At 53.7% G+C, this 10368-nt stretch overlaps 6 protein-coding genes across 6 annotated transcripts; 3 read left to right on the top strand and 3 right to left on the bottom strand.

Annotated features, from left to right (window-relative positions):
- Nucleotides 1–134: 134 nt before the first annotated feature.
- BU25DRAFT_492494 (translation initiation factor SU) lies at nucleotides 135–2229 on the top strand (the record flags this gene model as incomplete). The annotated part of the gene is made up of 10 exons (XM_033711646.1): nucleotides 135–180; nucleotides 288–338; nucleotides 396–427; nucleotides 477–493; nucleotides 550–561; nucleotides 610–707; nucleotides 756–772; nucleotides 1289–1499; nucleotides 1651–1877; nucleotides 1933–2229. 10 exons carry the CDS (start codon nucleotides 135–137, stop codon nucleotides 1945–1947), a joined length of 726 nt encoding a protein of 241 aa, XP_033560148.1. The 3' UTR covers nucleotides 1948–2229.
- Nucleotides 2230–2391: 162 nt separating this feature from the next.
- Nucleotides 2392–3656, bottom strand: BU25DRAFT_371153 (uncharacterized protein). The gene is made up of 2 exons (XM_033703975.1): nucleotides 3106–3656; nucleotides 2392–3041 (listed from the first exon to the last, which is right to left on the bottom strand). Exons 1-2 carry the CDS (start codon nucleotides 3633–3635, stop codon nucleotides 2519–2521), a joined length of 1053 nt encoding a protein of 350 aa, XP_033560147.1. The 5' UTR covers nucleotides 3636–3656; the 3' UTR covers nucleotides 2392–2518.
- Nucleotides 3657–3811: 155 nt separating this feature from the next.
- Nucleotides 3812–5439, bottom strand: BU25DRAFT_396071 (mitochondrial carrier). Its single transcript, XM_033704816.1, has 2 exons — nucleotides 5128–5439; nucleotides 3812–5070 (listed from the first exon to the last, which is right to left on the bottom strand). The coding sequence occupies exons 1-2, from the start codon at nucleotides 5310–5312 to the stop codon at nucleotides 4107–4109; spliced, it is 1149 nt and encodes a 382-aa protein (XP_033560146.1). The 5' UTR covers nucleotides 5313–5439; the 3' UTR covers nucleotides 3812–4106.
- Nucleotides 5440–5580: 141 nt separating this feature from the next.
- BU25DRAFT_396068 (CIA30-domain-containing protein) lies at nucleotides 5581–6507 on the top strand. Its single transcript, XM_033704815.1, has 2 exons — nucleotides 5581–5686; nucleotides 5736–6507. The coding sequence occupies exons 1-2, from the start codon at nucleotides 5605–5607 to the stop codon at nucleotides 6485–6487; spliced, it is 834 nt and encodes a 277-aa protein (XP_033560145.1). The 5' UTR covers nucleotides 5581–5604; the 3' UTR covers nucleotides 6488–6507.
- A 256-nt stretch (nucleotides 6508–6763) lies between these two features.
- On the top strand, nucleotides 6764–9464 carry BU25DRAFT_441069 (uncharacterized protein). The gene is made up of 4 exons (XM_033709213.1): nucleotides 6764–8104; nucleotides 8173–8400; nucleotides 8461–8600; nucleotides 8659–9464. Exons 1-4 carry the CDS (start codon nucleotides 6902–6904, stop codon nucleotides 9392–9394), a joined length of 2307 nt encoding a protein of 768 aa, XP_033560144.1. The 5' UTR covers nucleotides 6764–6901; the 3' UTR covers nucleotides 9395–9464.
- A 40-nt stretch (nucleotides 9465–9504) lies between these two features.
- On the bottom strand, nucleotides 9505–10205 carry BU25DRAFT_449665 (COX6A-domain-containing protein; the record flags this gene model as incomplete). Its single annotated transcript, XM_033709651.1, has 3 exons — nucleotides 9505–9632; nucleotides 9686–9854; nucleotides 10003–10205. 3 exons carry the CDS (start codon nucleotides 10203–10205, stop codon nucleotides 9585–9587), a joined length of 420 nt encoding a protein of 139 aa, XP_033560143.1. The 3' UTR covers nucleotides 9505–9584.
- Nucleotides 10206–10368: the final 163 nt, after the last annotated feature.

Raw genomic sequence — 10368 nt, 5'->3', positions numbered from 1 at the left:
ATGGGGAGATATGTCGGTCGAATGCCGAGCGCAACGCCCGCCCGCGCTTTCGGCGGACCTCACGTTACGGCATCACCAACACCATCTCGTTCTTCGTCTCCACTGCGGCCTTACACCGCTCATACAGCTCCACCATGGCCTCACTCCAGGGAAAGAAGGATATGCGACGCGCCGACCTCAGTATGTGCCTGCGCCGGCCCCCGATTGCACTTTGCCCTTCGCCGTGTTCCCCTATACGCAACCATGCATCCGGTTCATGGTAGATCACGTGCACTGATATTTCACAGTTGTGCCCTACGCCGAACCGGCCAAGGACAAGTCAGATGGCGACATGTCGAGTATGTGACTGTCTGTTCGTGTGGATGCAGCTAGAGTATACTGATGCAATGACCAAGGCACGATGGCAAGCACGCTGCCCATGGCTGCTGTATGTACCACTTTCTGCGTCTACGTTGCACGGCTGATATGATATCCAGATATTCACCCGGAACAAGTACGGCGCCTTTGTCTGAATCGGCTTGCAGCACTGACATGACTCCTCTCGAATAGGATGATCGGCTGGTATGTTGTCAGCTTGCTTTTGCCCGATCACCTACTGATTCGCTGCAGGGTGTCCGTGGTCTTCTCCGTGCAGTCGTGGCTCGCTGAGACCCCAGAGCAAAAGAAGACGTCCACAACCCCGGCTTACTTTTCAGTTGGCATGGCCGGTAAGTAGCCCCCATCTGACCAACAGGAGTCTTGCTAACCTGCCACAGTGATGTCTCTACTCGTTGTAAGTGTTGGAACCTGTTGTCGAGCCGATCATGGACGACTGACTCGGTATCACAAAGGGCTACTCTTCACTCATTCTGCCGCCCCCACCTGGGAGCATCGGGACAGGTACTGGAACACAGGCAGTACCAGCTGCGGCGCCTCCGTCGTAGTTTTCACCAAGCATGCATGAAGCGTTGCTGTGTTCAGTGTTGGCGCGCTAAGCCGTTGAGCACGACAGGCGTACTGTGTAACTGTATAATGAGAAAGGCAGGCACTAGCGTGCCGTGCGAAATTCTGGTGCATTGAACGAAATATTGAAGAGCTGGATAGAATCACGTAATTCATTCGAGCAAACCAGCTTCGAAGCTGACTGTCTTGCAGTCTGATGTTTCACTCGTGCCTTGCGAATCAGGACATCAGGGCAATTGCGACGTAAGGTCTGTGCGGCAGCCGTTCCCCGCCGCCCCACCATTACTGCTTCCTTCACGAAACACCTGGGCAGACACTCTTACCCTCCACTCACACGACCACTCAGTCCACCAAACGCACGCTCTACTATTCTCAGCTGTACCGGCATAGCATACCCTGCGCACGTAACAATAACCCCACCCACAGCGCACACGCAACACTTGTTTGTATGTCCATCGAGAATCTCAAGACCTTCGACCCGTTCGCGGAAGCCGATGAAGGCACCGGCGAGAAGTCCTCAGCGCAGTCCCAGGACTACATCCACATCCGTATCCAACGTACGTAGTCACGGTTCTGATCTCAACCCTTGTCGTGAGCAGTCACACCCTCGCTCCTGCGTATCTCAGTCCCCTAAAATTCTTCGACCTTCCCAATATGGCACCACTCTGTCGCTACCAAACATCTCCGGAATGCGCTAACACAACGCAGAGCGCAATGGACGCAAGACGTTGACCACCGTGCAAGGCCTGCCCAAGAAGTTCGACCAAAAGAAGATCCTCAAGGTCATCAAGAAGAAGTTCGCCTGCAATGGAACCATAGTCGCAGACACCGAGATGGGTGAGGTCGTCCAGCTCCAGGGAGACCAGCGCAAGGATATCCAGGATTTCTTGACCGACAAGAAGGAGGGCCTTGGTCTCGATGCGAAGACCATCAAGGTGAGTCACCCACCGAGGACGTGTAGTTGCCAGGCCACATACTGATACCACACAGGTCCACGGTTTCTAAACGCTATCAAGTGCGAGTCCCGCCCCTCCAGGCACCGGCACCTGCACCGCCTCGGGTTCCGCGGGACATAGGCTCTTCCCTCCATGCGTTTATGACGCTCGTTTTGCTGAGGCTGACACGGACGGAACGGCACGACACTGCCGCAGGGACAGAGACTACGGGATTATGGGGCTGTTCGCAATATGCGCTGGACGTCGAGAATGTTTCATGCGTCCATGAATGATACCGATGGCTAGAATTCTCACGACATGAATCTTTACATCCTCCAAGACTTGACCACTTGATCTACACTGTTGCCCCACTCTTGACGTTGCGTTGCACTGCGGTTGTTGGGAGCCGATTTTCTGGTTGAGATGCTGCCATCGATCACAAGTTGAATCTGCAATTCATGCCTCAAGAATGCTCGGTACAAAATCCATGCTGGAAAATACACAAGTGATAACAGCCTTTTCATTTCAAGGTTTCTCTGTGACAGGAATTTATACAGTTGCCTATGTCCTGGCATGTACACAACTATGCTTACAATGTTTCTTCTTTCTGCAACTTCACTCTTCCAGTACCAGCCTCAATTTCATGCTGACGCAGTTTGGATGTCCAGCATCTTCTTCCAGTACTGCTCATCCTCCTCGATCTTCGCAGGCGTAGACTCACTCGCGAAACCCCACACCTTCCACTCCTCCTCCTTCCCGTCCATAACCCTCGTCTGCATGACCAAATATTCGACAACAGTCTGCACATTCCCCTTATCCTTGGCCTCCGCATTCTGCTCTGGTTCTGCGGTGCTGATAACGTCTTGCTTGCTCTGCGCGTAGCTCGGCGTCCACTTCGGCGCGCATGTCTTGTGCGTGGCGCTGGGAGACGAGACGGGTGTCATGGACAGCTGCTGTTCGGACTCCAAGCGCACGATGCATTGGCGGTAGGAGGTGTCTGGGTGGTCGCTTCCCAGCGGGGAGCAGCGGTGCGAGACGATGCGCGCGGACTTGAATTTGTGGAGTTGCCAGGACATCTTCACGGGGCCACGGGCGGAGATTTGGGAGCGCAGGGCGGCGGCAAGGGGTGGGAGGGAGAGCTTTCGCAGGGATTTGGCGTCGCCGCTGGAATACTGTCAGTCCGTACTTTGATGTAAGCTATGGGTTGAGGCTTGAGAGGCAGACGTACGCAGCAAGCAAGTCGTAGTATCTCTTGTACATCTTCTTCGCCTTGTTCTTCAATTCCTTCTGCCTCATGAAGTCCACAGGTAGGTAAGATGCAATGCCCTTCTTGTGCACACATCTCTTAAAATGGCTCCTTGTGTACAATGCCGTGAACTTCGCCTTGAGCAGCGACCAGAAGTAGCTGTAGAACTCCCAACTCGTAGGCTTGGGCAGCTGGCTAAACGGTGCGCGGATGATTGTGTTCTGCAGTAACCCAATATCTTCAGCCATCTCTTGCGCATCCCGCTTGTCTTGCTGGACGTTGGGAGATGGTTGACCGCGAATCGTCGCCTCTGCAGCTGCCATTTGCATTCTCCCGTCTACTAGTCTGTTCTCCTTCTTACGTGGTCGTGCAGGGGTCGAGGAGAAGGCTCGCGCGGACGTTGCGGCAATGCATCGCGGTGTAGAGGGGACGGTGCGCCGTTGGAAGAGGCACTGATGACGCATTGGGTGCGCGGATAATCGTGGTATTCGGAGGGGGATTTTTGTCGACATATTGGTTGTTGTGGCGCGAATGGGTCGCGTTGAAGATGGGACAAAAGTTCACGAAGTTCGAATGTTCGGAGAAGGAACGGCGCACAGGCCACCTTCCCGACCATTGCATTCATCGTCGAACAGTATCACTGACACAACAAGCATTTCGGAGTCAGGGAATCGTTCTTTGGTCTGATACAATTACCATTGTTTGGATTCTTCATATGCGTCTTTTGGTGACTGAGTTGAGGCTTACTCATACTAATCGTACTCTTACACCAAGACCGTTACGCGCCACTCTAAAGCCCCAACCTGATCACGCCAGTTTCTATACATCTTTTGTTATACAAGCGTTCTGTAAGATCGAAGATGGGTGGGTATTTACACCGAGTGGAAAGACGCCGTCAGTATATGCTCCCAAGCAATTGCAACGCCGTGTCCATGCAGCCAAATGTTATACATGTGAAGGGAAATGAAAGTGAAGAGGTGTTTTTACATGTTGCTGGACTCGCCGAGGAGCTTCAGCACGCCCTCGTACGTGCCGAACATGATGGCAGCGCTGGGTACGACACGGAACATGTGGGGCACAAGTCCACCGTAGAGCGCGGCCATGCCTTCCTCTTTCCAGATGAGCTTGAAGCATTGTGCAAGACCGGTGTACTTCAGGCGACCGTCCTGCTGAGGAGCTTGTCGAAGTCGTGTTCGGACGACCTCGTGAGGGTATGTGATGAGTGCGGCGATGAATTTGGCGGCGCCAGCGGCGGAGACCTTGCCCGTCCAGTCGACTGTCTGATCCCAGAGTGTTGGTGCTCGTCCCATCGCAGCGACTCGCTCAGCACGTTTGGCCAGAGCGAGCTTCATCTGTTCGTACATCATCCACTGTAACGTGCTCTCTGACACACCCAGGTAGCTGGCGGTCAATCCACGATACAGACCAAAGAACCCTTCTTTTCTGATGGTCTGCATTGTGCAGTCGAAGGCGTTCCTGTACTGGCGGCCACGGCCGTCAGTGTGAATGTTCTTGTCCAGTTGTAGTCGAGTCTTGACCAACCAAATGGGATTCGTTGCGGTTCCAGTCACGATACCAGCCGCAGCCGCAGAGAACAGGTGAACCCACGCAGCTTCTTGTCCATTGTTGAACTGTGTACTGATGACCTTCTTGCTGTTTCCATATACGTAGAAATTGATGGCGCGAGCGGGTACAACACCGATCAGATTGGGTCCGAGGCCCTTGAAGAGAGCTCGCCAGCCCTCCGCTTTGGGGACTTGCCACAGAATTTCTCCCGTCTCGCGGATGTGAAGCAATGAGCTGCGTGCAAAGGACATGGTCTCGATAGGCGGTAACCCTCGGGCGGTTCTCATGGCGGCGAGATGCTGTTGATAGTACGTCGATTGCAGGCGTGTCTTGAGGACGTCAAGCGGTGCGGTCAGGGTCGCGGAGGCCATGCCACCAAGACTGGACCTTGTCAGCCTTCCATCTCGTCTTGCTGGTCTCGAATAGGTTTTGCCTCACCCTCCAGCAACAAAATGCGCCCATGACTTTGCAAAGGCCGGACCCCCGGCGGCTACCGGTGCTCCATCTGGCAGCTTCACTGGTACTACTTCGCCAAGTTCGCGTGAGGAAGGTAACAATGTCTGTCCGAATTGTGGGTTGTTGTCTTGAAGGCCTCGAGGCGCGGAGGCGTGTTCGAAGGTCATCTAGGAACGGCGCGTCGCGTGAAAAGAATGAAATAATTTAGGAAGGCGCACACAGTACGATGTATGTATGTATGTGTGAGCGAGAAGGAACGTCACGATTCGAAGTTGTGGTATGAATTAGCTGAAGGGGAAATACAATGTAGAATGCAAGACTCCAGACTTCCGACCAAAATTTGGCTAGTCGCTAGGGCCGGGGGCACCTGCATGGTTCGCCGTGGTCGTCATCGTTTCACCGCGGCAGCCAAAGTCGCCATCTCACAACCAGCAACTGTCGCATAGGCCACATATCACAATGCGCCCAACTGTGCAGTGTCTCGCGCCTGGCGGCTTCTTCTCTCGCAGCTTGGACGAGTTTAAGCGCCTCTCACAGTTTGGTAAGTGCTGCCCGCAGCTCTCTCATGCGACACCAGCTCATCAGCGTAGCTCTCAAGCTTGAAGGCTTGAGCTCTCCTCGTAAACCCTTCCCTCTAGTCCGCTTTCAAACTGCCGAGGATCTGAAGCAATGCAAGAAGATGAGTGACAAGGATATCGGAGGCTTCTCTACTGTCAACTTCGATCACCACCCCGTCACCCAGACTGAACCCGCACACGCACGCTTCCACGGGACCATATCCACACAACTACCCCACAATCAACCGCACATTCAGAGGACAGGGTACGCAGGGTTCAGGACACTCGAACGGGGACGTACTATCTTCGGTCAGTCATTTTGGGACGTGAGCCTGTACGGGTACTTGGCCTTGCAGTTCAAGTCGGACGGGCGCAAATACTTCGTAAACGTGCAGACCGATTCAATCGTACCCACAGACATCCACCAGCACCTGCTTCATTCGAAGACGCCGGGAGAGTGGGAGACAGTGCTGATCAAATGGAGCGAATTTGTACGAACGAACCACGGTCAGGTCGTTGAGCCGCAGAGGGAGATGTTGACACAAAAGGTGCGCACAGTAGGCATCTCGTTGATTGACAGGATACCAGGTCCTTACGATCTGAGCATTGGTAACATATGGGCGACAAATGCGACTGAGGAGGACGATATTCTGCAGAGTGCGCCGGGTGTCATTCAGGGCCTGCCCGTAGGCTCGCTCAGGCGGGGAGATTACAACAAAAATGCTGGGAGGAAAGACTCTGTGCAGGAGGAAACAGTGCGCGATATCACCGAGACAAATAGATAGGAAAGATGATACAGTTCGATCGTTCTACGCAAATCTCCAGGTGATACAGCGAGCAACTCTTGCGCACCTTGTGTTCTTTATGTACAAGGGGATGTCCAATGAGACGTTTGGACATGTGAATTCTCAATTCCAGAAGTAGGGCGATAGCTTCGGTGACTTGGGTTCAGGCATGAACGTGACTACGCGTTTGGGTAATTCGCTTAGTTCGCGCTTGCCTTGCACCGCGTGTGAACAACAAGCACTTATTTCACACCATTAGACTTGCTCATCCGCTAACCTAGCTTCGCTGTCATCGCCTGAAGCCAAGAGAATATCTGCAAAGCCATGTTGCAAGTGTGAAGAGCGGCAATAGTCTCACCACCGGAGAGCTTTCTGGAGTGCTCTCAGTCGAACGCCGGACCATCAAAGTTCAAGATGGGCACAGCACGCTATCTTACGGCACAGAAGATCAGTCTGCTGGTCTTACTAAGATCATACTGTAGTTCCACACTACCGTCTTCAGCAACAATACCCATACTTTCCTTCATCCTCTCAACTACTATACCTTTAACTTCTTCAAGCGCCAGATCACAGCGCTCTTCTACGCCCCACGATCCTTCCTTCTCTATCCACAGTTTCGAAGATGTTCTCCAAGGCCATGCCTCCAACATGCCCGGCCGCACACTATTGGACCTGTTCCTCAAGAGTATGTGGGAGATGAACTCATTCGATGCACTGCACTCCCTCTTCGACAATCTCGGCGAGCTCCTGGTGACTCCTCCAAATCAACAAGGGGATGCGCAAGAGCGCATCTACCTCTCCAAGACATCTCCTTTGGGCGTCTTCGTGCGACGGGCACGGCTTGAGTTCGACAGGTTGCAATTCGAGGACACAATCGCGCTCTGGTCATCCTTCGTCAAGTACCGGGCACCCACAGCGCAGTGGACCAAGCGACTTGCCGGACTTGCTGCAAGCGGTGTAGATGCCGTTGTCGCTGAGATGGGTATGCAAGAAGGTGACGACGTCTACGAGATAGCTTATGGGGACCTTAACGAGCCAGACGATGGGACGCAGGGCATAAGTCTAGACGACCTTGACCGGATCCTGGAGTTTCAACTTAATCGCCTACAACGCTTCGGTGACCGGGTGCCCGAAACTATGAGGACGCAGCTTCGCGGAATGCTTGCGTCATCAAGTACGGTACATCGACAAGCACATCTTGTCCGGTTCTTTGATGCCTGGAAAGCAGGAGACTATACATCGGCATTCGACAACTTGCACCGCTACTACGACTATGCCATGCAGACCCGCGAGAAGATCCACTACCAGTATGCGTTACTTCATATGGCAATATTGCAAGCCGATTTTGGTTGCTTCGGCGAAGCAATCGCTGCAATCAACGAGACCATTGCGACAGCACGAGAGTCTCAGGACATGACATGCTTAAGCTTTAGTCTGAGCTGGCTCAACCACATGAACAAAGCATACCCTAAGCAGATGAAGGGTGCAGGCTACATGAGCTTGCTTGGGAGCGAGCGAGATGCTCTAACGTTTCTGAAAGCGAAGGCTCGGGAGTCCAAGATGTACAACCTACTGAGTGCAACATTGCTTAACGAGGCAAAGCTGAGTCTTTCTACGGTACGGCAGCGATTTTCCACGCGTGGAGGCAATGCACAAGACGGTCCTTAACTGACGAAAGCGATTAGGGTGACTCCATATCTCGAGCTTTCGAGCATATCTACCAGTCATCACACCTTGACATTAAGGAACACGTCAACAACTACGGCGGTCAGATGCTATTGCAGTCTACCCTGTACTCTCGTCTCGGGATACCACATCTAGCGAACGTACATTGCGAACTACTCCTCGACTGTCACGGAGCCAACTGCCCGGTCGACGAGAAGCTTCGAGCAGTGGGGAGGCAGGCTTTCATTGTGCGTTCCAGCTTCACGCAACTACGTGATTCTTAGGCGGGTTGATTGACAGATATGCAGATGAGCCAGGGCGGGCGTTATGATGAAGCCATCGACGCATTCGAGTCCATCGACTTGACCGCTCAAAACAAATCTCTGAAGTTCAATCAATATCTCATCCTCTGTGTTGGAATCATCAAGCTCAAACGCGCTATTCGAAGGTACGGTCTTCTTCTCACGTCATCGGAGTGCCATACAGACTCGATTTGACATTTCTAGATCCGACTGGTCAACCTGTTCTCACCTGCTCGCAACCCTCAAACCCTCAACAGACCCATCTTCAGACACTCTTGACCCCGAGCTTCACTTCCTCCTTTCCGAGGCTTACATCGACTACCTCGCCTCGAAAGGCGATTACCCGGTAGCTTTCACGACGATTTCGAACCTCGCGCAGTCGCTTAAGGAAGACAATGCGGACATCCTACAACGTGTCTCGGTATTGCTCATGAAGGCCGACCTCTTCCGCAGAGTTGGAAAGCCGGAGCGTGGGTTCAGTGTTGCGCTGCGAGCAGCGAGTGTGGCATACAAAGCGAAGTTGATGCCCAGCCTGTGGTCTGCGGTTGGCTTGCTCGCAAACATCTTGAACGGGCTGGGCGAATGCGCAAGTGCAAAGCGTCTGCTTGAGGCCGTGCTGCCGCAGTCTCTCGAGAACGGAGATAACATACTCTCTGGCACGCTGTACTCGCATCTTGCGGACTCATTCATGGGCCTCGCAGATCCAACAAAGACGACTGAGTCTCGACTACAGACCAGCTATATCGCAAAAGCTGAACTGAACATTGACAGAGCCAGGGAGTGTTTCAAAAGGAGCTCCTACCTAGATGGCGAGTGTGAACAGCTTATGAAGAAGGCGATCATTGCGAAGCTGAGAGGCGACGAGAAGCTGGCAGAGGAGTGGAGTCAGAATCACAACCGAGTGTGGGAAGAGGGTATGAGCAGCATCGAGCAAACCTGAGAAGAATGGGCTGCAATGTGGAATAGGCGGTAGTAGGAGCATGCACAAGAGCAAAGCGGACACAGATCAGGTACAAAGGAAATGTATTGCTGGTTCTACGCCTGCAGCTTGCATTCTACTATTTATAAATTGGGCCTGAGAAGGCTTCCAAGATACCATAAAGCCAGTTGATTGATGGATACGGAAGCATTTACTCGTCCTTCTTGTGGTAGTTGACCTTGTCGTTCCAGAAGAGGGTCTATCCTAGTATCAGCATTGCGGCACATGCAACTGACGGCAGACCAGGCTTACCTTGTCACCGTCACCCCAGAAGAAGTTCTTGGTGCGGATGTTCTGGTAGGGGTACTCCGGCTTCTCCTCGCGGGGGTGGAGGTGCTCCTCGTGCTCGACGTGCTCCCAGTGGGCATCCCACCTCAGCTTGGCGTTGACGGAGGCCAGAATGATGCAAGGGACGGCAACGCTGCGGATGCGTCGTCAGCACATATTTCCTAACCCAATTGACACCAATTGCCTCCCCAATGGCAGTCTGTGTCCTCCCTTTCCCCCATTGTGATATCATATACACGACCGCTGATTGGCAGCCGGTCCGCACACACAGAGCGACTTACTAGATGCTCAACTTGCGCCAGAACTCGCCGCTCTCTCCGCCGTGCTCCTGGATGCGGGCACGCTCGCGGTTGAACTCGTTGTCCTCGGTTCCGGCGAACTGCTTGGGGCTCTCGGAGCTGTAGTTGCGGCGGCCGGCGCGGGCAGGGGCGCGGGCGAGGGCCATGCGCGGGGTCTGGCGGGCAGCGACTCGGGCGGCGAACATGGTGGGCGGTGGTGGAGTGGAGATTGATGCTTGGGAGCGGTGTTGGGCGGTTGCGGGCGATGACAGCTCTGAGGTGTGGTGTGAGCGAAAGCTCGAGCTTCCGGAAATCCTTGGCGTGTTTGTGTAGTTTGCGCTTGCCCGCAGCGAGTGCGCCATGTGACGT

The sequence above is a fragment of the Macroventuria anomochaeta genome, assembly GCF_010093625.1.
Source record: "Macroventuria anomochaeta strain CBS 525.71 unplaced genomic scaffold BU25scaffold_23, whole genome shotgun sequence".
In the NCBI taxonomy this organism is placed as follows: domain Eukaryota; kingdom Fungi; phylum Ascomycota; class Dothideomycetes; order Pleosporales; family Didymellaceae; genus Macroventuria; species Macroventuria anomochaeta.
This window is presented reverse-complemented; position numbering and strand designations above follow the sequence as displayed.

Excerpts from the sequence above, each read along its gene's own strand:
- BU25DRAFT_396068 (XM_033704815.1), top strand. The coding sequence starts at position 5,605 with ATGCGCCCAACTGTGCAGTGTCTCGCGCCTGGCGGCTTCTTCTCTCGC. Across the intron at positions 5,687-5,735 it reads TAAGCGCCTCTCACAGTTTG|CTCTCAAGCTTGAAGGCTTG; the intron begins GTAAGTGCTGCC and ends TCATCAGCGTAG.
- BU25DRAFT_441069 (XM_033709213.1), top strand. The coding sequence starts at position 6,902 with ATGGGCACAGCACGCTATCTTACGGCACAGAAGATCAGTCTGCTGGTC. Across the intron at positions 8,105-8,172 it reads CAAAGCTGAGTCTTTCTACG|GGTGACTCCATATCTCGAGC; the intron begins GTACGGCAGCGA and ends GAAAGCGATTAG. Across the intron at positions 8,601-8,658 it reads CTCAAACGCGCTATTCGAAG|ATCCGACTGGTCAACCTGTT; the intron begins GTACGGTCTTCT and ends TGACATTTCTAG.
- BU25DRAFT_396071 (XM_033704816.1), bottom strand. The coding sequence starts at position 5,312 with ATGACCTTCGAACACGCCTCCGCGCCTCGAGGCCTTCAAGACAACAAC. Across the intron at positions 5,071-5,127 it reads GCGCATTTTGTTGCTGGAGG|TCTTGGTGGCATGGCCTCCG; the intron begins GTGAGGCAAAAC and ends GACAAGGTCCAG.
- BU25DRAFT_371153 (XM_033703975.1), bottom strand. The coding sequence starts at position 3,635 with ATGTCGACAAAAATCCCCCTCCGAATACCACGATTATCCGCGCACCCA. Across the intron at positions 3,042-3,105 it reads TACTACGACTTGCTTGCTGC|CGGCGACGCCAAATCCCTGC; the intron begins GTACGTCTGCCT and ends ACAGTATTCCAG.